This window comes from Passer domesticus, chromosome 8, assembly GCF_036417665.1.
Source record: "Passer domesticus isolate bPasDom1 chromosome 8, bPasDom1.hap1, whole genome shotgun sequence".
NCBI classification, from domain to species: Eukaryota; Metazoa; Chordata; class Aves; order Passeriformes; family Passeridae; genus Passer; species Passer domesticus.
This window is the reverse complement of record NC_087481.1, coordinates 30,198,377-30,223,979: the sequence shown is the minus strand read 5'-3', so window position 1 is coordinate 30,223,979 and position 25,603 is coordinate 30,198,377. Positions and strand designations below refer to the sequence as shown.

At 41.7% G+C, this 25,603-nt stretch overlaps 1 protein-coding gene across 7 annotated transcripts in view; it reads left to right on the top strand.

Moving 5' to 3' along the window:
* The window catches only part of PHYHIPL (phytanoyl-CoA 2-hydroxylase interacting protein like), a 125,723-nt gene that overhangs the window by 83,384 nt on the left and 16,736 nt on the right, over window positions 1-25,603 (top strand). The window contains exon 1 of one of the 7 annotated variants that reach the window (XM_064430052.1): window positions 2,949-2,971. The exons of 4 other annotated variants lie outside the window; for them this stretch is intronic. Coding sequence is in view for 2 of the 3 variants with exons in the window: in XM_064430045.1 (XP_064286115.1) it covers window positions 3,045-3,240 (196 nt within the window). In the remaining variant the exon portion in view is untranslated. Of the gene's footprint in view, window positions 1-2,948; window positions 2,972-3,002; window positions 3,241-10,939; window positions 11,211-25,603 lie in introns of those variants that run through there. 2 more of the 7 variants (XM_064430045.1, XM_064430047.1) reach the window with 2 other exon arrangements.

The window sequence follows — 25,603 nt, the reverse complement described above, 5'->3', positions numbered from 1 at the left end:
CCTCCAAAAACCCACACAGAGTTCAGTACTGCCTTAATACCAGGTCTAATTCATTCCTGGCAGAGCAGTTTGGTGGTACACAGAAATTAAGGGGGAAGGTTGTCCTTAGTTTTCGTGAACTGTAGCTATATCGCTGTAGGGGTGTGTGTAATTAAGCTGGTGCAACCTCTAAATTAATTTGATGGAGCTATGGCATTAAAATGTGTTTTAAAATGTAATGACTGTTTTAAAAATGCAAGAAATTAAATTGCGGTAGTCTAGCTATTGCCCACACAAAATAGTAGGGCTGATCTAGATTGGTATTTAAGTACAAAACTGTATAGCTCCACCTCATACCCTTACTTCTGTTGCTGTGCTCGATATGGTGTTGGAAAACTTCACTGTCACTTATGTGTGCAAAGTGATACTTCCACAGCATGACAGGCAATACGTTATAAGATTGATAAAATCCACACAGACAACTTTCTTGTCAACTGGCAGCTACTGTAAGTCGCTTGTTAAGGACCAGAGACCAGAAAATTCACGTAGTGGGTTGACCCAGGCTGGGTACCAGGTGTCCACCAAAGCTGCTCTGTCACTGCCCTTCTCAGCTGGGTAAGGGAGAGAAAATGTAATGAAAGGCTTGTGTGTCAAAACAGGGCAGGGAGAGATCACTCAGCAATTGCTGTCATGGGCAAAATGCACTCAGCTGGGGGAAATTAGCTTAATATAGTACCAATCAAATCAGAGTAGGATAATGGAAAAGAAAACTAAATGTTAAAACACCTTCCCCCACCTCTCCTTTCTTGCCCATCTGATTTTCTTTATCTCCTCCAACCAGTGTCACAGGGGGATGGGGAATTTGGGGTTTGGTCAGTCCATCAGACATTTCCTCTTCTGCCCCTTCCTTCTCAAGGGAGGACTGCTCACACTCTTCCCTTGTTCCAGCATGGGGTCTGTCCCATGGAAGGCAGTTCCTCTAGAACTTATCCAACAGAGTCCTTCCCACAGGCTGCTGTGGAATCTCAGCTCCAGAGCTTGGAGCACCTCCTCCCCCTCCTTTTCCACTGACCTTGGTGTCTGCTATGTTGTTTCTCTCACATATTTTCATTCCTCTCTTCTGATTGCTCTTGCACAGAGCCTTTTCCCTCTCCTTACATCTGCGCCGCCTCCAGTGTGGATGGGGCCAGCAGTGGGTCTGCCTTGGAGCTGGCTGGCATGGGCTCTGTCAGACTGGGGGGAAACTCCAGCAGCTTCTCCCTGTAGCAAGCAAAACTTTGTCACACAAACAAAGTAAAATTTAATTTCATTAATTAAAATCAACTGTTCAACACGGAAAGCAGTTTATTTTGCTACTTTCTACCTCATTTTCCCTCCTCATCCCAGAAATAACCAGGGGGATGTCATGTGATCAACCCCAAAAATATACTGTCGATGGCTAAATTGAATTTATGTGGAGATACATTAATCAGAAGCTGACTCTCAGATAGATGGGAGTAGGTGAGGTTAGACTTAAAATGGATCAAATAAGAACAGAGATAATCAAAAATAAAAATACTGATATTAAAAAGAAAAATTAGATAAATAACCCTAGTAAATTTGGTTTTAAAAACTAATGTAAGATATCAGGTTAGCAGTTAACATGGAAGAAACAGAGGAAATTAGGGAAAAAAGAATTTACAAATGACGAGCATTTGATGTGAGTTCAGCAGGTCTCAGATAAGCAGTGATCGGACAAGTCTGAGCACAGACCCACATTCCATCACACAGGAGCCACTATCAGACCTCTGTCATCAGGCAGCAGCTGTGCCTGGATAAATGAACACTTGTTCTGCTTCGCAGGCAGCCCTGTCCCTACCAGCATGTGGAGATTAAGCCCCCTGAACCTTGCAGAAGGAGCTGAGGAGCTTGTGTTAGCCCTGGAGAGAGAGTTTTGCCAAATTTGTTTGCTATTCTCATTTCTCACTCCAGAATATAGTGCAGGTGATCAAAGATGGTTCTTGCAAACATACATAAGAACAATTTAGAGGGCATTCATAAAGACTAAATTTAGCCTCAGAAGGTTTTTCTCCCTCTGCTTCTCCCTTCAAAAGGAAGCATTTCCTCTGGAGCAACTCTGAGCACCTACGATGAACTCCCTTTGAGACACAGAGGAGGATTTTTCTACTCTCCACTGACTGCAGAAAGATCCTAAGGCAAATAAACTCCTTGGGCTAAAGATGGCCTTTGCAGTTATCCTCCTGTGCAGCCTGGTTTAAGAAGCAGGAGCAGTGAATCAGTCACTAACAGATTTTGAGTCAGTTCTAGGATTTTCAAGGCTCACAGAATGCCACAACTCCTCCACTGACTTGAAACACTCCAGGGCACTGCGTATGTACAGCAACTGGAAATCTGTAAGGATTGCTACACCACCAATAAATAACATACTGCAGGGCTGACATATATTCAGAACACAAGTAACAGCAGTAGGACATAATTCAGAGCAGAACATGGTTTAATTAAAATGCTTGTGGATGTTGTTAAAGAAACAGCGCTACAGACAAATGCTCATTTTATTGTTTATTTCTTTGCTCTACTTTCTTTATCTAATCTATCTGTATATGCGTTCTAAGTGGGCATGCATTCCTACCAGAGCAAGCCCATGGTAAACACAGTTCTTCATTGCTGTTTTAAAAGTGAAATTATTTCTTGTGAAATTTTGTGACATTTTAATTGTGGATCACCTATTGCATTGGGTCTGTGTAGCAAGGTTCTGGTAGCAGGGAGGGGACAGGGAGCAGCTGCTGGAAGCTTCCCCCATGTCCAACAGAGCCAAAGTCAGCCAACTCCAAGACAGACCCACTACTGGCCAAGGCCAGCCCAATCAGAAATTGCAGTTATGCGTCTATGATAACATATTTAAGAAGGAAAAAAATGTTATTGTGCAGAAATAATTGCAGACAGGGAAGGGAGGACTGAGAATATGTGAAAGGAACACTCTGCAGACACCAAGGTCAGTGCAGGAGGAGGGGCAGGAGGTGTTTCAGGTGCCAGAGCAGATTTGCCTACAGCTCGTGCTGCAGACCATGGCAAGGCAGATTGTCCCCCAGCAGCCCATGAAAATCCCCAGGGAAGTAGAGACCAGCCTGCAGCCCATGGAGCCCCATGCCAGAGCACTGGGATGCCCTAAAGAACACTGTGAACCTGCAGCAAGCCCACGCTGGAGCAGGTTCTTGGGAGGGACTTGCAGACCTGTGAAGAAAGGAGCCCACGCTGGAGCAGGTTTGTTGGCAGGGATTGTGACCCCATGGGGGACCATGCTGGAGCAGATTGTTCCTGAGGGACTGCATGGGAAGGTACCCACTCTGGAGCAGTTCATGGAGAACTGTAGCCGTGGGAAGGACTCACACTGGAGAAGTCTGTGGAGAAGTCTGTGTGTCCTGTGACAGGGACCCTGTGCTGGAGCAGGGGAAGGATTCTTCTCCCTGAGCAGCAGCAGAAGCAGTCTGTGATGAACTGCCCATAAGTCCTGCTCCTGATCTCCCTACAGCACTTGTAGGTGTGGGTTGGGGTGGAGGTACAGCCCAAAAAGGAGGGAAGTGTGGGGTAGGGGAAGGTGCTTTTAAGATTTGTTTTACTTCTCATTATCTCACTCTGATTTTGGTTGGTAGCAAATTCAATTAATTTCTATTAGTCAATTCCATTTTGCCCATGACAGTCACTGCTGAGTGATCTCTCCCTGCCCTTATATCGAGCCACAAGCTTTTCTGCATATTTTCTGTCCCCTGTCCAGCTGAGGAGGGCAGTGACAGAGCAGCTTTGGTGGGCACCTGGCATCCAGCCTGGGTCAATGCAAAATATGTATATAAATAATCATAGATCTGAAAAACAGTATGAGAGCTTCTAGTAAGTGGCTGAATCGAATGAAATTTAAGATTAGTCTCACTACTCATCCAGTCTCTGAGCTAAGGAGAGGGAATGCCTTGGTGTTCCTACTCTTACTGATTAATACAATCTTCCTGGTATTTCCTTAGTGCTTACCTGACTGTGTTCATTGTGTGGTGACAGTGACATCGACCTAGATCCCATCTTCTGTGCTTATGCAAAATGCTTATGGCTCCATAGTTATAGGAAAATGAGATCAGTAGATGACACTGAGGAACTAATAATTTAGACTTTCTCCGTTATCCTTATTAATGTACATTCTTCTTGGCTATCTGAAGAGTTTTGGTTATCCAGTGTAAGGGTGTAGGTGTATTATGAGGAAAATCTCATTCACAGGATCAGTTGAGAGAGTTTCAGAAAAGGCTTTGTGGAAAGGGGAAGGGCAGTAGGGGGCACATGAGAGGATACTGTAATGAAAAGCCAGCAGAAATGTGTCTTGTTCCAATGAAAATGGGAAACACTGAAGAGGGAATGGGTCACTGAGGGATACTTAAACAAGTAAAACTAAAATATGAACTGTGCTAGAAACAGAAAACTGGAGGGTCACCAAAACAGGGCTTTATATTCCAAGTTTAGTACACAGGAGAGAAACAGGGACAGCAGGAGGATGCACTGAAACAGCTGCCAAGAGGTTAAAAATAATAGGAAAAGACTGTGTTATAAGTCTTGAAGGCACACTAACACAAAATTACTTGACCAAGAAAATATTAATTGTAATTAATTTGTAATAAGGAGATAAATTTTGAGACCAGTTCTTATTCTCCCTAAGACTAATTGGACTTCTGCCATGAAATTTATTGGGAAGGAGATTAAACTTTAAATAATGGCTTGCTTAAGAAATCATTGATGTAATTATGAACTGCTGGGAAAAAGTAACTAAGAAATACATAATGAAATATCATCACTTGAACAAATGCATCCGAGGTGTCCCTTCAGATATTTAAAGAACTGATGGAACAGCTAGTTGCTAAAAAACCCCACAGAGAATTGAGGAAGTATCAGGAGACTAATAAAGTGTCAGCATGCCAGAAGTCTTTAAAAACTGAATTAAGAGTAACTATGGAAACTATTGTCCTATGGGCATGGCTCCAAATTGAAACAAATATTATAAATAGTGAAGCTGAAGGGGGAAATGTATTCACATTGAGGTGAATAGTGTAATGAGACCCTGATATGGCCCAGGTGTACTGCAGCAAACCAAGCCAGGCCAATTAGAATGTTTATCCTCCACATCTTTTACGATGAAGCCACAAGATAAGCAGGGGACAGAACAGCATCAAGACTTTACAAAGACATTTGATGCTGTGCCACATAATATCTTAAGGAAATTACTGAAACAAGTCACCTGGGGCTAAAATTCACTTAAAGGTATCAAAGCTGGCCACTGAACTGTAGACAGAAACTAAATCTGAATAGCAGTCAGCATTGTCAAGGATAAGCAGACAGTAGTATCCTTTAAAGGTCAAGATATGGTCCAATATCTGAAGGATAAGGCACTAATTAAATGTGAAAGTGGTTACAAAAGTTGGAAGACTGATTTGCAGCACAGAGGAGAGAGGTTCAGATTGTTCTCTAAGGTTACTCTGGCTCTCATAAAGGGAGGCTAAGCTTAAAATGAAATTAATAAGTGATAACGCTAAGCATTAACAGCACTTTGTGTCCATTAAGGAACAAATAAATTTCATGAACTACAAATACTTTTTTTTGCATATGAAAGAATTTTTCTTTCTTAGATGCTTATTCAGACTGTATAATCAGAAAACTGAAATTCAAAAAGCAGCACCATCAATAGCATTAATAAAATGATAATTTTCTTGATGTCTTTCTTGTTCTGAGAGGAATATTCCCTTTAAATTGTTTATGTTGCTTAGATTAGGTTGAGATTTGTACACCCAACTGGTGCCATCAGAGGGCTCCATACTCTGAAGTTTTCCTTTTGAATGAGGATGGTGTGGCAGTAGTGGGTGGTAAGGAATGAAGCGTTGGATAGTAGGGCACTTCTGTGATTGTCCTGGGTCTGACCAAGGACTTAGCCAGGATAGTGCAGTCCCTTTAGCAGTGGCTGAAAATGGGCTTTTACAGAAGATCATGACAAGCACCTATATCGGTCTTCAGTAACTCTTCCCTGGACTTGACTGGTTTTCAGCTTAGGGCTCAGTCACTCTCAGCTCAGTCACTTGTGGTTTTAGTAACTCTAAATTATTCCTTTTGCATGAACTTTTCCAGCCTTCCCTTGAATGAACAAAAATTTCTAGCACTGGCACTGTGCTTTAGTCTTACAACTGTAACATTCATTGCAGGAAATACCTCGTCCTTTCCTTTGCTCTGAAGCTGCTGCTATTAACTGCAATTGACACCCTCTTAACTCCTGTTTTGGGAGGCTTGGCAGAGTCAGACTCTGGCTATCCCATTTGTGCCACTTGTGCTCTAGTGAATTTCTATCTTATATGCCCTTGGTTATCTTTTTCATGGACTGATTATCTTTTTATGCAAGTTGTAGACTAGCTGTGCCTACACTGAAGCCATTTTTCCAGATTCATGAGTAGGTTCCCTAGCACCAGAAGTCACAATAATGCCTTGAAATTGTATCTTTGATGTTTTAAAGTATGCTTTATGGCCTTGCAAGAGAAGCTTGAATGCATAAACTGAATTCAGTTCTTGCAATGAAGCCCTCTGAACAGGAGAGAAGAGACATTTTGAGATGTATGAGCCACTGCATGCACCTCACTGGAGGGTTCCCAGAAGCTGTGGGGCTTCCCAGCATCTCAAACAATGCTGAAGCAGAAAAAAGCAGGCAGAGACATTTCCAGGAGAGCTGGAGCCTCACTGCTGGCCTTGATGTCAGGGTGCCTGTCCATGGCTGGTACCTTTGCAGAAAGAGGGAGAGAGACTCACTCTAGAGCTAAGAACAAACACTGCTGCTCTGCCTTGGATTTTCCTAGAGTATAAAAGGGGGACCTCTGCCATCATCCTCAATGTCTGAGCACTGGAGGAGGTCCTTGCTTTGTTATCTGAGAAAAACAAAGAGGTTCCAGGTTAGATACTGTACCCAGTGCTCTAAATTGTCACACACCAATGTCTGTCTCAGGAGGATGAGGTGTCACACTTCACATTAACTCTATGGAGTTATGGCTTTCACTTAGGGTCTTCAGTTTTGGGGTGGGTTTTTTTGTCTTTCTGTCACCAGTCTGTGGATTTTACTTCAGTTCTATGGTGTTTCAATAATATTTTGAACACAATCCTTTTTCAAGTGTGTGCCTTTGCACGCTTGAAACAGTTGAGATGTCCATTAAGGACAGAGAATGACTTCAAAATTGCAAAGAATTTATTTCCATGAAACTTCAGGGATTAGTTGCTAAGTTTAGCCAGTGCATCTTTTAGGACTGATCTCAATACTGATGTTCATCCTTCTTTCTATCTGTCCTTTAACATTTTGCTTTTCTCATCAAAAGTGACATATTATTAGGAGGAAAATAATCCCAAAATGCTGTGTTTAATTCCTCGCTGTTTTTCTTTCCTGAAAACCATGTCTGTAGCCTTTTTGCCTTCTGCTTGCACAGTCCACTGAGCAATAACACAAGTCGTTTTTTATTCCCAAGTGGGAAGGTCGGGCTGGAACTCTGAGTCTTGCTGAGGTCTGAGAAAGAGGGTTTCTTTTATAACTTGCAGATAAATCCTGCTACAATGAAATACAAAAGAGTTTTCAAATAGTGAGTATGGGGTGGCCCAGCTCTGTGCTGTGCTCTGCTGCTAATGCTCAGCAGTTTTCCCAAAACAGAGTGCAACACAGGTGGGGCTGAACTTTGTAATTGTGTAGGGGGGAGAAAAGGAATATACAGCAAACCCTTTTCCCCTTGTTTTATGGCATGAATGAGGTTGTGCCTTTTAGGAAAGAAGCCACACACCTCTCCAGCTGGCTGGCAGCCCCTCTGCCTTTCTGCTGTGGAGTCATAGCCCTGCAGCAAGATCATGCTGACCTACCTGGGGCACTGTGGATGCCAGGCTGAGGCAGGAGAGCTGAGATTGTTGAACCTCACCAGGCAAGAGCTGTGTGTCACAGCTCACGTTTCTGGGTGTGTGCATCACGCTAGAAAATACCGCTTTGCTCTCCTTGTGTGAGGTTACTGTAATAACAGACACATTGTTAACACATTCTGTTGTTGAACTACAGAAGTTGGTGAGATTTTGTTTATCTAAAGGTGGGAAGTCTGAGAGGTTGCTGTTGTGGTAAATTCTTTGCAAGCTTTTGCAGTTCTAAGCACATGACCCTCTGCTGTCTCTACTGTTGTGCTGCCATTGGCAGACTTTCCATTACATAATGTTGACCCATATTTGTGATGTGACATTTTTTGCTAAACACTGTCAGGGATAATCTGTCACAGAATAAACTTTCTGATTATATGCTGAGACTGTCATCCTTTAGCACAAACATAACTTGTGCTTCAGACAGTGATATTCCTTGTTAAGACAAGCAGAGTATAGCTCTCTCAGGTGAAAAAAAATGCCATGAGAGCATTGTGTGCTCTGAGACTGAAATACCTCAGACTAAATTCATTGCCAAGTGATTGCATGGAACCACATCTGGGAGGAATTTGAGCTTTAAAAAAATGTTGATCCCTTGCCCAGGTGATGGGAGTGGTGATAGGCTAAAGGAAGCATGCAGCCTGAAGTGTGACTCTGCAAAATACTGTCTCAGGCAGGTCTAGCTTTAGAAAAGCAGAGCTATGGAAAAGGTTTCTCTGCACTACACTTACACAGAAGTCTGCTGGTATTTGGAGAGTTAATCAGTCTTTTCTTAAGAAAAAATTGTAATGGTGTGGAGAAAGAAATAGATAGAGCTCAGACAGGGGTTATTGCTACAAGGTAGCTGAGAAATGAGAGGCCTTTGAGGAATGGGAACACCCCCAATGCTGTCCGCTTTCAAAGAGCTATGCAAAATCCATCCGTTCTTAAAAACCTGATTTCAGTTGTATAGAATAAAAAGTAGAGGAGAGAAAGGTGTATAAAATAGAGGCAGAGAGAATAAATTGGGAATTCTCTCAGTATTCAAGAACAGTGTCTGTTTCAAATGGACTTTATATAATGTTATAGCAAAGTAACAAGATTGTGTGAGCTGCTGAAGTGTCTGCCACATTGTGGAAGGGAATGAATGTGGAACATAAGGCTAGAGACTAAATACACCATCTTCAGGGAAAGAAATTTTCCAGCCTTACGTAGGAGATGCCTGTGTGCTAAGAACAGTTACAATATCAAGCAGAAAGGTTTTGATTCAGCACAGGGAATTAATGCTTGTCAGAGACAAAATTAAAACCTGATGAATGCAGTCTCACCCACTTTAATTTCTTCCCTTTCTGATTCTAAATTTGTCCTCATTCTGTCTGTTCATTCATTCATATATTCCTCTCCCTTCCCACCTCCCCATTGACTCACACTCTCCCTTCCTGTTATTACTTCCTTTTCATTTTCTCTTCCTTTAGGTTCCCTTCCTACTCATTCCATTTCTCCTCTGCCTGACCCCTCTGCACCCATTTTCCATCATGATGAAAAACCTCAGAGAAATAAAGAGCAGGGGAAAAAAAAAAGGATGAACTAGAAAGAGGGGGAGGGTAAAGAGTACAGGTAAAGAGTACACAGTTCCAGAAGGGTGCTCCACATTGCTCTTTCTCCGCAGGATGTACTACAGATTTTTGAAGGTGTCAGAGGAATCCAGGCTCCTAAAAACTATTCCTTGCTTCTAGGCTGCAGCACTTGGCCATGGCTTCATGAAAGGAAACAGCAGAGTTCATTTTCTGAGATTAGTGTCCCTGGAAACCATCATAAAGAATGGAAGGATCCCAAAGTCCAGTGTTAGTGGGATGACAGACATCCAGCTGTTCATGGGGCTTGCTACTGTGTCAGATCAGTGTCAGGGAGGACACTGGGTGGTCTTGGGACTGCAGAAAGAGAAATGGGAGCTTTAGGGACTCTCTGGACTTGCTGTCATGCAGTGCTGACCAAGAAACATCACAGCCTTAGTCTTGGTGGGAGCCTGCATGCAATGAACCAGTGTTGATATTTCATAATCAGTGGTTAACAGTGTCAATTTTATTTTGGTGAAACAACAAACCAGTGGCAGGAATGCTTGTTGTAATGCGTGGTAGGAAACGGGCTCGAACCACTTTGCTGGAAATCGGTGATCCCATCCCAGCATGGTGAGTTTGATCCCAAAGTGAGTCCATGACCTGGAGAAAGCAGTGCACTCCTGCAGCCCAAGGCCCAGAGGCTGCTCCTTTGTCCAGCTTGCAGGCCTCTGTGGGGAGGAGCTGAGCTGTCACACCTGATGATGGCACAGTGCTACACAAGTTTAATTTATTAACCTATTACTCTTTGCATGTTCTCCTTTTCTGGCCCCGTTCTTGTTCCTGAAGCTGGGAACTGATAAATAACTGATAAATAATCAAGCCTTTTCAAAAAGGAAAAGGCATTCCTTGATAGGAATGGCACCAATACCATGTGGATTTTCTCCTTTCCACAAAAAGGGCAGGTGGGCAGATAGCAAGAAAGAGCTCATTCCCATACCCTCTCTTGCGACCTTCTGCCAGCTTTTCTAGGTTTACCAATCTAAAACTGGCTAATATTTCTTTCTGCAAATTCTTGCATAATCAGGAAGGATCAGAGTGGACGGCAGAGCCCTTGCAGTTGGGTGTGATTTCCACACAGCGGTCATGGAGGGCTGTGCGCTTAGGGAATGGGAAGTCTCTTGGCTGTGGCTTGGGGATGGTTTTGCCTTGGGGGACTCTGTCGGGTTACGGAGTAACCTCGAAACAAACCACGCCGCGGCGGTGGGCAGCTGTGCTCGAGGCAGGCCGGCTGGAACCCGGACCGGCCGTTCGCAGGGCCTGACCCGGAGCGCTTGGGCTTCCCGGGCGCTTCCCGTGGAAGCGCGGCCGCCGTTACATAAGGAGCGGCGGGGGCAGGGAGGGCTCCGAGGCGGCGGCCGCGGCCCCTTTAAACGCGGATCCCGGGGCGCGCCGGCCGCCCGCCTCGCTGCTGCCCCCTCCCCGGCTCGCTGCGGTGACAAATCCGCTCCTCGCCCGCCTCCTCCGCCGAGCGCTCGCAGCCGAGCCGGGCGGCGCCGGGAAGCGCTGCCGCGCGGCTCTGCACCGGAGCCGGCCAGCCCCAGCCCCCGGCCAAGCCACAGCAGGCAGCGGCGAGGGGCGCGATGGAGGCTCCGCGCCTGGCGCACACCATGAGCAGCCCCACGAGCCCCTGCGAGGAGGTGATCAAGAACCTCAGCCTGGAGGCGATTCAGCTCTGCGATAGGGACGGTAAGCCCGGGCTCGGCGCGGCTAATCCCTGCAGACGTAAAATGCTGCTGCCCTCATGGATGCTAATGCAAATTAATCCGCGCGTCGTATGGCCCTTTGTTATCCCCCATGAATTTGTAGGTGCAAGTGTTCCCCACCCCTCCCGCCGCTGCCGCCACCCTCCCGCCATTGAGAACAAAAGAAGAAGAGAAGGTTGCACCTTGCTGGAGGGAAGGGAGGGAAAACCGCCGCTCCCTAAACCGTGCCTGGCGTTGCGGTGCGATTACCCCGGGCAAGCCTGATGCACAAGCCTGCCTTGCCAGGAATGGACGCTGGGGCTTGTTCTGGGAGAGGCAGCAACGGGAGCCAGAGCCCGAGCTGCAGAGAGTCCGGAGCTAGGGATGGGGTAGCGGCCCCGGTGGGGTTTTGCTGCCCGCGGTGTCCAAAGTCCTTTGTATTACAGGGCAATTCCCGTGCTTCAGGTAGACGGGCGGATGTGCCGGCCGGCGTGGGCAAGCGGCCAGACTTGTTGCCGGTCCCTCGTGGGGGCCGTGAGGCGGCCGTGGGGCTCGCAAGATGGGGCGCGGGGGGAGACCGAGAGGGAGGCGGTTCAGCACCGCGGACAGCACCGCGCCGCCGGGCCCGGCCGCGCCGAGCCCCGAGCCGCGGGAGCCGCAGTGCCCCGGGGACAGCGGCTGTCAGTCCGTCCGCCCGTCTGTTCCCGGCGGGCAGGCGAAGTTCGGTTTCGCAGTAGCAGGCGCGGGTGGTAAAGGTTGTGTGTGTTGAAGCAAGCAGATAAATGTCAGGTGGTGACGGGGGACAGCCAAAACAAGTGTACGTGCTCGAAGCGACGCTGACGGCTGACTAGGGGAGAAGAGAGACATGTCATTTGTACCCAACTGTGACTGACAAAACTAAACAGACCCACTGCCTGTCAAACAATGAACTAATATTTCTTCGTAGAATGGCATTTCATTTGTTCGCGTGTACCAGATAATTTCTATCTTGTCATTTCACGTTGAATTATTAAAAATAACTTTTCGTTCTTGGATGCAAAATGTGCTTTGGGTGTGGAATTTGTGTTACCTAGTAAATGTACCAAGGAATGGGAGTACTGTACAGTGATTGGTACGGCTGAATTAATGACACTATTTCCTTGTGGTGAACATATTTTTGGAGCATAACTGTTAAAGATGATGGCTATAGAGGGAGTCAGGCCAGTTTTCTCTGTTATTTTTTACACACTGGGATTAAATACTTCACTTTTTTGACTAGGCAGACTCTAACATTTAAAAACCTGAATTTTTGTAAGCTCTTTTTTTTTTCTTGTAATATGAAAAACAAGATAAGGCATTGAAAAGTCTCAGTTATTATTTTATCAGTATCAGGTTTTTAATCAATATTATTTTTATAGTTAGATTAGAAATTCTTTGATTTTTTTCTTTTAATGTTGGAATTAAGATATATGCACTTCCATCCATTCATGCCTTACTCAATGCCACAGGAAATTGAACTATGTTTATAGTAGTGGAGATTATGCTGGTTTTTTCATTAAAACACTTTTTCACCTATATTCCTTTAATTAATAGTAGATGTAATTAAAAATAGATACATTATGCAATCCTTTCATATCTGTGCACCCGAAGTAATTGTAGTGAAGTAGTCCATGTTAATCATGGCAAACTCTATTTGGATCAACATACAATAGAAAAGGACTGCTTGATTCCTATGGATTAATGTCATACAGACAAGAAATGGAAAAACAGTATTTTTTGTTTCAGTTCCTTTTTGGTTATACTTCACTGGAAAACAACAACTTTCCTGTAGATGTGGCTTTACAAACTAACCTTCATCAAGCAAGCTGCCATCACCCAGGGCTGCTCCTCTGAACATGTCTGAATTTCCACAGGAGCTGCCTGTATTTGGGATGGCAGGGAGACAGCTCAGTGCCTCAGCTGGCACAGGGCTGCTCTTGAGCATACTCCAAAATTTCCTACAGGTGGCACTTATGCATCAAAAAGCTTGTTTTAATGGAAACACAAAACAAGGAAGCAAAGGTTAAAGCTTTCATCTTTGAGATAAGTGTACAAATGTACATGCCATACATTTAGATCCCCGAGTATGCACATGGGTACATTTGCATTATAAATACTTGCAATTTATTTTAGGGTATCTTTGTTGAAAAGGGTGATGTTCTTAAGGTGATTGGCATCACTGAGGTTCAACAAAGTCTTGTGATAAATGGCAATGTATTACACATAGTAAATTGTAATTATGCTAGATTTTCATATTCTGAAAATGTCCTTGGTCTTTAAGCTGTACTAACTGGAAAGACAGCCAGTGAAACCATAACGTTATACATCCAACTATGACAAATTCTGCAATGCACTTAGTTGGAACTGCAAGCAGTGCTGCAGTAGAAACATAAGCAGTAATGGAATATTTATGTAAATAGCAAAATATTTTTCTTGTTTTCTAAGATGAGCGAATTAATATTGAGATGTTTTATATTCAGCAAACTGGGTTATACCTTCTGTGAAGGTATATACAGGAGCCACAAATCTAGAAATTGGAGTAAGCAATTAATAATATTATGACAGTTCATCTTTTTTTGAATTTTTTTTCTGGGTTTCTTTCAGTGTTGTTTTTGCAGGCATTGTAATCTCTCTTAATGAATCAAAGCAATTTAAAACTTACAAATGTTAAATAAGACATAAGAAATATATGCACTTTGGAAATTTTTTTAGATAAAAACTCCTGATAAGGTTTGGTTCAAAGTGAATGCAACACTATAAAGCCAGCTATGAGCTGCTATTTTCAAAGGCATCTTGCATTATTTGCTCTTATTCGTTCACTTGGGTCCAATAGCACAGCTCATTCTGATGCACAGTCTAAGGTAGCTCCTCTGAACTCTCTTGAACTCATTCTGTGTATAGGAAAAAGTGTAGCATTTATTATTTTTCTTTGCTATATTTGAACATTGTAACCATACTTCTGTAAGCTTAGGTCAGGAATGAATGTTTAATCAGTGCTGAACATTGTGGTGACCTTTTTATAAAATTTGTATTAGCCTTATCTGGGGATTAAACCTTGAGTAGATGAATGGATCTCTTTTGTGTCATGAGTACACCAATGCTATAGATACATAGCTGGTGTCAGAAAGTCTTGGGAAAAACCAAGCTTTTCCCAGGCTTGGCAGAACAGTCTTGGATGTCAGCAGCTGAATTTCCTGAGGCTCCTCTGTGGCTGTGCCGTGCTCCCCCTACAGATGCTGCCCTGTGGCTGTGGGCTGAGAGCGGTGACGCCGGCATCCACTCCCCTCCCTTTGCTGGCACAGACAGAGGGAAAGCAGAAGACACCTGTCCAATGACACCTGTCAAAATGCAGAAAGGAGAGCAGCACAGAAACAAACCTTCAAAGAGGATGCTGGAACTTGGGGAACAAAGACAAAGGAGTCAGGCAAGAAAACTGGCCCCAGAGGTGCTAACAGACTTGAGGCGGTCCTCAAGAACAGGAAAGACTTGCAAGATGGGGATTAGGTTAAATGGGAATTGGACAAAATAACCCTGAATAGGAAATGAAGATAAAGGAGCAACGAAAGAAATCTAAGTTCAGGCAGCATGCGCAGGGAAGGAAAGCTGGGGGGGAAAATGTGAGGGCATGTTCACTCAAATTAGATTAATTTAAAGAATGAGAAAGTGCAAGATGGGGTTACTGGGCAGTTTGGACCATAGAGCTCAGGAGCAAAGGGATGGAACTAGGACTTGCTGAGCAGAGAACTGGGACTGAAAGGACAGCCTTAGGAATGAAGAACAGCACTTGTGAAGCGTGACTGGGGAAGAAGGAAGGGGGATAGGAACAAGTTCAAGGAACAGGGCAGAAGAGGCCATGCTCTGGTGTGACTGCCAGAGAAGTGTTAATGTGTATCAGTGCATGACACCTTTCAAAGCCACACACCACCCCAAGATGACAAATTCTCCTTGTTTGTTTGCCGGCAGAGAAAGGTACCATGGAGTACTCAGAACCAATGGCTGCTGCTCACTTCTGTGAGAGTAGGATTTGAAAAAAAAAGGCTTTGAAGAGAACATCAAGCACATTAAGTAATTTTCCTTAGTTTTCCATGTGTAAAATGGAAGCATACTGCTGCCTCCCCTCACAGCAATGTTTTCAAAATAAACTAATGAATGTTTGTTAATCAGACAGACACTGTAGTAGCCTGGAAAACCCATGAGGTGCATGGAAAAACCCATGATGAAATTCATAATTTTGTCTTCAGAGAAGAATATGAATAATGTGTAGCAAATAAGTCCTGGGACTACACATTGAACAAAAGCAACTAGCTGTTACAAGAAAAATAGTTCATTATGTACGCACTATTCATTATGTATGCTGAATGAATCAGAATTTATGTGGAAAAATTAGTATGTAATCATGCAGTTAAAGGCTATATCATAATCTAAACAAAGTGTCCAATGTAAGGTTATTCAAGTATGCTTCATTCTGGTATGTTGATGGCTTGAACTGTGCAATCTCACTAACGTGCTTTTAAACTTTTTTTCTGCCTTCATATATTTGAAGATAGTATTTAGGCATTAGGATCAGAGCTGGAACTTGTGTCTTGGCCAGTTTCAATTAATTCCATCACCTTTCAAACACTTGGCACCATCACAACTGTTTAGTCTACCAGGCTTGTATAAAAACATTACATCATATAAGCTAAGATGTCATTTCTGGTTTATGTAAACAGCTTGCATCTTTGGCTCTTCATGTTATTTGAGCATGTCTCATGTTTTCTAATTTATTTCAGGAGTTTATTAACATGCTGGATTTATTGGAGGATTCAGAAATATTTTTTCTGGAGTTCATTAATTGTGGTTTACATTGTCATATTGTGTACACATTCACCTTTCAAACAGAAGGGACAAAGTGGCATCATCCAGTCTCTGCATGTGATCTTCAAATCCCCTTTTTGGCATTATGGAGCAATATCACTGCTATTTCTGAAATGTCACCATGTGTGTCTGAGAGACAGGAAAAAATCAAATATCTAGGTAGACTCCCACATGAGGGATGACTTAGAGATCCAAATTTCACAGTAATTCTTAATGTCCTGAATCTTTGTTGTTGAATAGTCGTTTGGTTTTTTAAAAAAAAATATGACAATTCTGAGCGCAGTTCATATTTTCTGTATTTAGTGTAATAGAGAAGTGCTTGTGTTTGTGATATTTCAATAGGACACAACATTCAGTTATGCTTATTCTTGGTTTGTTCCTCTCCCTGGCTGAAAATTTGGAGATTTACATTTACTCTCTTCAAAATTCAAACCGTATCACTTTTCTAGGGTTTGAGTGGTGGAATGCCAACTAAGAAATATGTTTCTTCCATAAAATTATGTCTAACCTGGCTGAACTTGAACATTGTGGGTTTTTGGTTTCTTTTTGGGGGGGGGGGGGGGTGGGTTTGGGTTGTTTTCTTTTTTTTTTGTGACAAATAATAATGCTGCTTCAGGTAGGGATTAAAATCTAGCACATCACTTCAAAAGCTCACTTGCTGCAAAGAAAAATACAAATTAATGTTTTAGCTTTACATTCTTGCCAGAGACTAAGATTTCACATATTCCTTATTGTTAGAATAGAAAAATACTAAATAGAGCCAAGCAACAAGTCTTCATGAATCATCTTTAGAGTTGTGGAAGAGAAGAAAACATTAGTTTTCCCTATGTCTTCCACTTCAGCAAGTATTTCATCCTGTCTTTGTTTATATCATAAGTAATGATGTCACTAAGTAGCAAGGCTTTGCTGGAAACTGGCTATTCAACATCCTGGTGTCAAGAAATGTAGTCATCCAAATTTATATTCATGAATTTTTAGGGTTATTTTCCTTCCTTCCTCCTTCTCATCTTCTTTTACAGCTTTATGATGCCCAAACCTACATAATTGATTGTGAGCTATTTTGTCTGGCAATGACCAAGTTATATATTATTAGTTATTTATGTTTTGATTGCCATTCTATTTCTTCTCCTTTTCATTCAATTATTCTTTACTGTAACTCTGCAAGATCCTTTATAAAGCTACAGAAATGCTTGATGTGTAATTATGCTAGATTCACCTACAGAATCACTGTTCTTTCCCAGTGCTGACATTGCTGGGTTGAAACTCAAACATATAATATAGCTTTTGTAGTTAATTTCTAGTCAATTTTATATGTAAAGCATTTTAATCATCATTGTCTCCTGTGTATGTTCCTTCTTCTTTGTGTTTGTTTCAGATTAGAGATCCCAGATGCACTCTTTCATTTATTCTGTAACAAAATTCACTGTAGCACTTCTTGCCCATGCTTGTAAGCCATCTTGTGCTTGCAGCTCCTTCTGTTTAGTGTTATCTGCAATACAAAAATGTGATCTCTCTTTAGATCATTCACAAAGACACAAAGCCTGGAACCAGCCACAGGCTCCATGGTAGCCCAGTGGACACGTGAGCTCCTTTCTTGTTTTTCCATATGTCAGTCTCACCTCTGCCAGCCCCGCTTCAGCCGCGTAGATCAGGAGCTCTCAGTGAGTACAATGGCAGGAGGAATCATTTAGGGGAGAGAAATTCTAACCCCTCCAGCATCTGAGGAGCAGTCCCCTCAAGAAGAAGCTGAGCCCACCTCTACTTAAAATTTCACATACCTTCTGCAAATCTCAAATCTCTGTTTTTATTGAGAAAGAGTTAAGCTATTACTATCTAATTAATCTCTTTCATCTTTCATCTTAAACCAGATTTTTCTATTCTACTAGCAATTTTCTTCTGAGCCTGCTAATCTGGTGGCTCTACCACCTCATGTGAGAAGTGTTCTGAGCTTGTGTTTCCAAATTCACCATTTACCCTGCCATTCTGCCTCTATGATCTAGGTCAGAGTACACCCAGAATTCAGTCTTTCCAACAGCTTTCCAGTGAGGTTCCTGCTCCCAGAACCATCATTTCTAGAACAGGCAGAGTATTCCTTCTGTCATGTAAGGTGTGTTGAGGAAAGGCTCCACCATATTCTTATTTATATTTCTGCAGTATTTCATCATTGATTTTTGAATGGGTTCCAGTCAGGCATTGTTATGTTCTGTTGTCTCTAAAGCCTTGCTGAAACCTGTTTTTCCTGACCTTGGTTTTTCATTTTGGGACTTCTCTGCCTGATTAGTTTTCCATTTTTTCCCCTACAATCTAGAAAGATCTCCTTGTTTACCCATCTCTTGTAATTTCCTGCATCCTTTATTGTTCATGGTTTCTAAGCAGCAGGTTTGAAGGCTCTGCCTTTTCTGAATAAGGTCATTTTCAGTCCTCTTGTGCTGCTGAAGTAGTGGTGGTATCTTCCACCCTGACTGAGGAGATAATCTTTAAAAATCCTTCCAGTCTGAGTTTTTCTTGGACCACTCAGGACAGTAGGTACATCTTCTGTTCTGCCAGCATGTGTGGCCTTTTGTGCTTTTTGTGACCTGAAGGCTATATTTAATTCTGTCTGAACACAGGCTTAAGCTATGTCTTCTGTTCTCTTTTGACAGAATTTTTCAGCATGTTTCTTGCAGACCACTTTCTTCAAAAATTTGTAAACATATCTAGAGAAACAGTACTAACACTTCCAGTACAGGATATGTGTATTAAATATGTCACTGCTATAGAAATGTATGAACAAAGACAATGTTTAGGAGTTTGAACTAAAGAAAACTCTGCTCCAGGATCACTTTGTGTGATTTCTTCACTAGAGTTTGTTCCACAGTGGAGCATTCTTTATTTGACCTTGAAATGTTTTCCTTCAGCACAGAAGATTTGCTTAGAATTCATTGTAGCGTTTGTAACTGAATCAGTTTTCACAGTGGTGTTTGTAGTTGAATCATTAGTCAGTTTTGTTTTATTGTTCTCAGAGTGTTCTTGTTTTATTTCTGCTTGAATGAACAAGGTGTTTTGCATGGATGTTTCCAAAAGCAATGATTAGCTGTACTGTTTTCATAACCTAACAAGTGTTCCTCTGAGTCTTGACAGGTGTAGCTGCTGCCAAGAATGGGAAGCCTTAAAACTAGTTTGGTGTTGCTCTTTCATTCCTGCAGAGTGACAGAAAGTATTATCAGGGCTGCACTCTTAGTTCCAAGTGGAGTGGAGTCTGGAGTTTATTTCTTTGATGTTGGAGAAAGTCATTCCCAGTGGCAGCTCTGGGAGAAGCACAGTTGAAGGAATTGCAGTATTAAGTTTGTATATCCAAGCACTCGTTAGGAGAATTCTTTGGTTTGCTGTGATCGGAAGCATCCCATAAATTTCTTTCCTGAGCTGTTCCATTGGCTTCAGTAAGATTTTGTGTAAAAACCAATTTGCATTCTTAATGTGGCATGATTAAGATCTTACAAGTGCTGTATTTTCCTAGTCTCTGGTGTGTGTGTGTTCTAGTTTATTTCACATAGATATGCATCTCATTTGGAGTTTTTCTCTATAAGTTGCAGTTTATCTGGATTTAATCTGTCTTCTTTTATAAGATAGATTTATATACTTGTTTATATATTTAACCTGTATTTAAAATCTGCATTTCACTTCTGGCTAGAAATAACATTTTTAAAAGATTATTCTGAGTTTTTTTTATAGTTCACTTCTATGTGTACTCATAGTCGAAAACATTTGGACTTGAAAATAAGCAGGATAAAAAGATGTTAAAAGGCTCTTTCAGTCTTGGCCAGCTGTAAGTTCTAGTGTACAAGTATCTGTGGAGTGACTCATGCTGTGTTGTTGTTCTTTTTAATGCAACTTATGTAAAGGGAAATTGTATGTGGGTTTATATAAAGGAATGGATAAAATTAAAAACAGGGCGTGCAGCAGATTGTATTTTCTAATGGTCCATCTTCCATGTGATGACATAAAGTAAATACTATGTACTTACACTTTCGTGATGAACTTTATGCTGGTAACTTAATATAGATGTTGAGTAGAAAGCATGTGATTTTCAGAGCACTGTCTCTGATGAACTTCTAGCCTTTACAGTTCCAGTGTAAGTCCAAGATACATCTCTAATCACAGGAACTGAAAATCCCCTCAGGCTGCTGACTGGTTCCAGTAGATCACAGGGAATTTATGGCCCTCTTGTGTGGAACATACTGGAATTTTAGGCAGTGTTACCTGTGCTGTGATGACACAGCTACAACCTTCCTCCTCATGAAAGGACAGGTTTGGGCAGTAAGACTTCTCATGGTATTTATTGTAATTGTCTCCCTTCTGCCCACGTGTAGAGGTTGCTTTCTTTCCCCCATAGATGGAGACACCTGAAACTCCAAGCACAAATCTTTGTTTCCTCTGTCTGTGAACAGCTCTGTGCCATGCTTTGGGACCCTGACAAAGAATATGTCACTTCTGTACTTCTCTTTGTCACTGTTTAGGTAGTATGGAGTTCTTAAATCATACTTGATATCCAGGGATCTGAGTAGAGCAGCCTTTCTAGAGCATGTGAGTTTAATTTCAGGTTTTGTGGCACATCAATAGCCAGCTGGCCCAGCATGGTTTGTGTGGTAGGAACACATCTGATATTCTGTGCTTTCTCGTAATTGGAAAAGCACAGGGAAGACAGAACCACGATCTCCATGTATAGTGATTCTCCTTTTTCTGTTTTTGTATATTCTGTAATGCTCAGCTGGTTTCTGTGTTGCTTCCCCGAGCAGACCTTCAGGGAGCCCCCTAGGCTGCCTGGTGGGGCTGTCAGCCCAAGTGCAAGTGTGCAGTGCTGGAGATGGAAGCCAGAGAGGGAAACAAAATCCTTCAGTGTATCTCAGTATGCTTATTAGATTAGCTCATATAGTAGGAGTGGGAACTGGAAAGCATTCCTTGAGATGCTTTTAAATGGTCTAAATCCAAAAGACGAAAAACTAATCTAAATATGAATTCTTTTTAAGTACCATACCCAAGGGAACTTGTTTGGCATTGTGAATTTGTAGAAGGTTGTGCAGCTATTCCTCTATAGCTAATCAATTTTTGTCTTGTCATGATCATGATTGGTGCCATTGTTGCAGTCCAATGGCTGTTGATAGCCTGCATAATAAGACTACAGAAAAATTTGTAATGGGAGCTATTGTAAGTATCCAACTGAGCTGTGCTTTTTTAAAGAGCAATTTGAGAGTTATTGAGGACCATGGATTTGAATCTGATGTTTTTAGAATTGTTGCAGGTTTCTTTTAACTTAATCACATCAAAACTTCACTTTGAGTTTTCTCCTCTTCATTAGACAATTTTCATTAGATAACCTACAGGAGAGTTCTGTCACAAATGCCACCAGGACAGGAAGCTGATCAGCTACACCTGGGACTTTTAATAAATGTGCACAGTCAGTATGCTGTACTGTGTCTGAGTGAGGGGTGAATTCCAATGTGGTGAAAACTCTGCTGAAAGATTTATTTTGGCTACAATATTCATAACTGTGTCATCTTTATATTCTAGTGAAAGTGAAAAGCTCGACCTCATTGTAGCCTTCCTCTTGATAAGGAGTGTTTAGCAGGATCCTCTCATTTGTGCATGCTTGCCTGCCTTAAAGAAACTGGAAGCAACCTAAGTTATCTGTGAGCTCTCTGCTCTTGTCAGAGATCCAAAAGTTAGGAACCGTCAACCAGTGGCAGACCTACATCTAAAGGCCTTGGCAATGTTTAGTTTCCCTAGGAAACCAGCTAAAAATGAAACAGAACAACTCCTGCCAAAAAAAAGGACTCTCAAAACCCCTATATCCTTTATTTGTCAGGGCCTGAGAGTCTGAAACAGCATACAATTCTGAAACATGCATGCAATTTAAAAGTAAAATAGAACAGCACAAGTTACAAAGTAGAATTTCCTGAACTATTGTGAATATGTAATACATTTTAAATCACAGCTAAAAAGCACAAACTAGTGTAAACCAGAGCCAAATCCCATTCCTTACAAGAGATGTGTGTGAAAAGCACACAGCAATTGCCAGTGCGCTGAAGTAAAGAAATGCTCATTCATGCTGCAGACTGCCAGGGTATCCAGAGAGTTACAAAAGCCCACTCATGCTGAGCACCCTACTTTCCCAAGGAAAATGCTTAGTAAAACTATGTTCCCCAGCCTTGAGTTCTCTCTGCTGCCCTGCAAGTGATGAGTTTTGCCTTTCTGTCTGGGCTTCCCTGTGTTGAAAGGAAGTGGATTTTAAATGAAAAAACCCTTTTGTGATCAAGGCACTTGCAGTTTCAGGGAAGCTGGCAGGTCACATTAAAGCTCATGTGAATACAAGGCTGCCTCATCTTGCTAGATTTGAACTCACATGACTCAACTTGAAGTAGAGAACACGTTTTTGGTTTAGATGAAGACCCAGCTGCAATAAATGGCACAAGTTGTTGCCAGCCAAAGAATGAGGTAAACCGATATGAATGAGGTTCACAGTAATAAACTAAAATGGAACTGTCTCTCTCCTTTGTTTAGTGACATGTGGAAGCACAAATCATGAAAGGCCACTCACTTCTCTAATACACAGTTAATATTAAAAGCAATGGAAAACTGAGGGCAATGCTTTGCCTCAATTACACTGTTAGCTGAAGAGCACTGGAGCAATTAGGCCAGTGACCCAGAGCAGTGTAACTTGGATCGGAATCTGGCCCCAAGCAACTTGTCTGGGGTCATACAGTCAGTGCCTTCATCTGAGATCTGTTTTCCTTTGTTGTTAGTCCTGGAGACATAGGCAGTTCCATAGTCTCGGATGCAGCTGTACATTTTATTCACCAGAAGAGACAAACCTCATGCCATTAAAAGATTTTTATCCCTTCCTGCTCCAAAATCTGCCCCTTTGGGAATCAACAGGGTGGGGGTCTGCTGAAAAATTTTATTCCCAGTTTTATTCCCAGAAGAGTACCAAGATAGCATCCTTACAAAAATACACCACAAAGTGGACCTGAGAGCAGTCTGAAGACTGGTCAGAATTTCCCACTGGCTAGATAATGATAGGCATCTGATAACACAGACTTCTGCTAAATGAATGAAGTGCATATGATAGGTTGGTCTGGCAGAGATTTTGTAGTAGTTTCTGACATACTTGCTTTCTAAGTCTGGAATTCTGTATAATTGAAGGTATGCATTACACTCAAATACTAGTTGTATAGGTAAGGACTGTAAAGTTAATTTTTATTTTTAAATGGCATTTAAATTAAGTGCAATGGTGGTTTAGAGCCTTTTACATCCCTTGTTACCTTCTTTCCCTTTCAGCAACTGAGAAATGCACATTTTAATTAAAATTAGTTTTTCAAATGTATCTTGTAGCCAACACATGCTGAGAAGAGCCACTTACCACCCATGTACTGCGAGCTTGCTGTGCTGAACAAAATGGGAGAATTTAATTAGGAGGAAATTGTGGTGGCTTAGTGTTTGTGGCCTGCAATGATGTCCTTTTTGGTTTCAGGAAGACAGAATTGCCCTTGCCTGGCACTGATGGCAGAGTCATGAAAAGTGATGGTTTGCCCACAGGAGATTTTTTTTTTTTTTTGCATACTGCAGCTCTCCTTTCACAGAAGGCCACAGAGAAGCTTGTTTAGCTTTATGTGACAAGGTACAGTAGAAAATGAAGCCATGTTTAGTAAAAGCAGGCTGAGAATGTTAGAGGGAACTGGGTATAAATTGTTTTGCATACAGGAGTCACTGAGCAGACAGGATGAGGAGCAGGATGCTGATGCATGGTGATGACATTTGCACTCAGTCTCAGCTTGGCTGGCCAATTCAGTTTGTTTGGTTTTGGTATTCATGGGTCATAAAAGGAGATCCCAGCACTTCTCAGCTCTCCAGCCAGGGATTTGGTCACTCCTTAGAGCATGGTAGGGTCAAAGGATCTCAAGAGATCTCCATATCTTGGATACAGGGAAGAGTAGTTATGATAGCATGGATGGCAGTTTAATCTTCTAGCCTAAGTGGTTTTTCAGTCTTGCAGGTTTCCTGGTGCTTAGTGAAGAAAAATGTACCTACATGATTATTTACAACCTTTCAGTTGCATATTTCCATCTGATAATGAAAGTCCTCCTTTTTTATTTTATCTCCATTTATTTTTAATACAGTGAAAACTAAATTTTGTGTGAAGCCATATGTGTTTAGCATATTAGTGTGTTAACACTCCTCAACTTACATGTAATAAAATTGCAAAAATAAAAGAGGAAAAATTCAATAATAAAGGCCCAGCCTTGTGGGATACCAAGTACTTTATAAAGGCATAGAGACCTCCAGTTTCCTTACAAATATTCTTCAAAAAATATCTAATAGGAGTAAGGGGAGCTCTAAAAAAGGTAATTATATCAACAGAGACTTGCATCTATTTCCATTTCAGTACTCGGTCTAGGGGTTTGGCTGATATGGACATTCTGAAAATGTGGTTTAGTTTTGAATGAATTAGGTATAAATATTAAATACTTCCAAGATGCCAAATTACTTCAGGATATCAAATAACAATTAAATCTTAGTGAAAGAATAAGGTCAGCCTTGCCAATTTAGCCATTGATCTGATTTGCAGTCGGGGTTTGTGTTATCCTTTGGGTTTGTGGGGTTTGTGTACATAGTTGCAATCATGTTTTCAGAAGTTTTTGAGTAACTCAGCTTAGATTCCATTGATTTCAATAAGACTTTTTCTAATAATTTATCTATTTCTGAAGGTATTACTAATCATTACTTAAATTTTTATTTAGAGTATGGGCAAAAATCAAAGGCAGCATTGATACTGATTTAGACCATTTGGCTGATAGCAACAGAGGACAATGTACAGTGACATATCTGAATTTTCTGTATGGTAATAGCAAGAGAGGAAACAATTATTTTGAGGAATTAGTTTAATGATGCAATTAAATGCACTATTTATTTTATTTATTTAAAATTAAATTACAGTTATTAAATAATTTCTCTATAATTGAAGTTAGCAAGTTATAAATTCATCCACATTTAAGCTTAAATGGTCCTGAGATATTTGATCCTATCAGTGCTTTCAGAAAAAAATTGTGGGAGTAAATTATGTATTTGACACAGAAATTCTGACAAATTATTCTTGAAAAGATTATCCCTTTTAAAGTGTTAGTCCAAATGATATTTCTGATTCAGTGACATGTATATTTCTTTGCTAAGGAGTTCAGAAATTGCCTACAGCATAAAACATACTATTTATCCCCATGATTTTTCTTTTTTCTCTGGCAGAAATCTTTCAAATTGCTGTCGCATCACGAGAATCGGTCAAATTGACAAATGTAATTTAGGAAATTATTATAAAGGGTAACTTCAGCTAGCTCTTAGCTTCTGTGACCTCCCTCTCTAGTCTCTGAAAAGAATTAGATTCCTCCAGAGCAAAGTTAAATGTGAGAGTTACCTGTAGGTACTCAGATTACCCCATCTAGGAAACTGCCTCTCTTCTCTGGATGCAAAGTGAGCCTGAGGAGGTTCACTGCC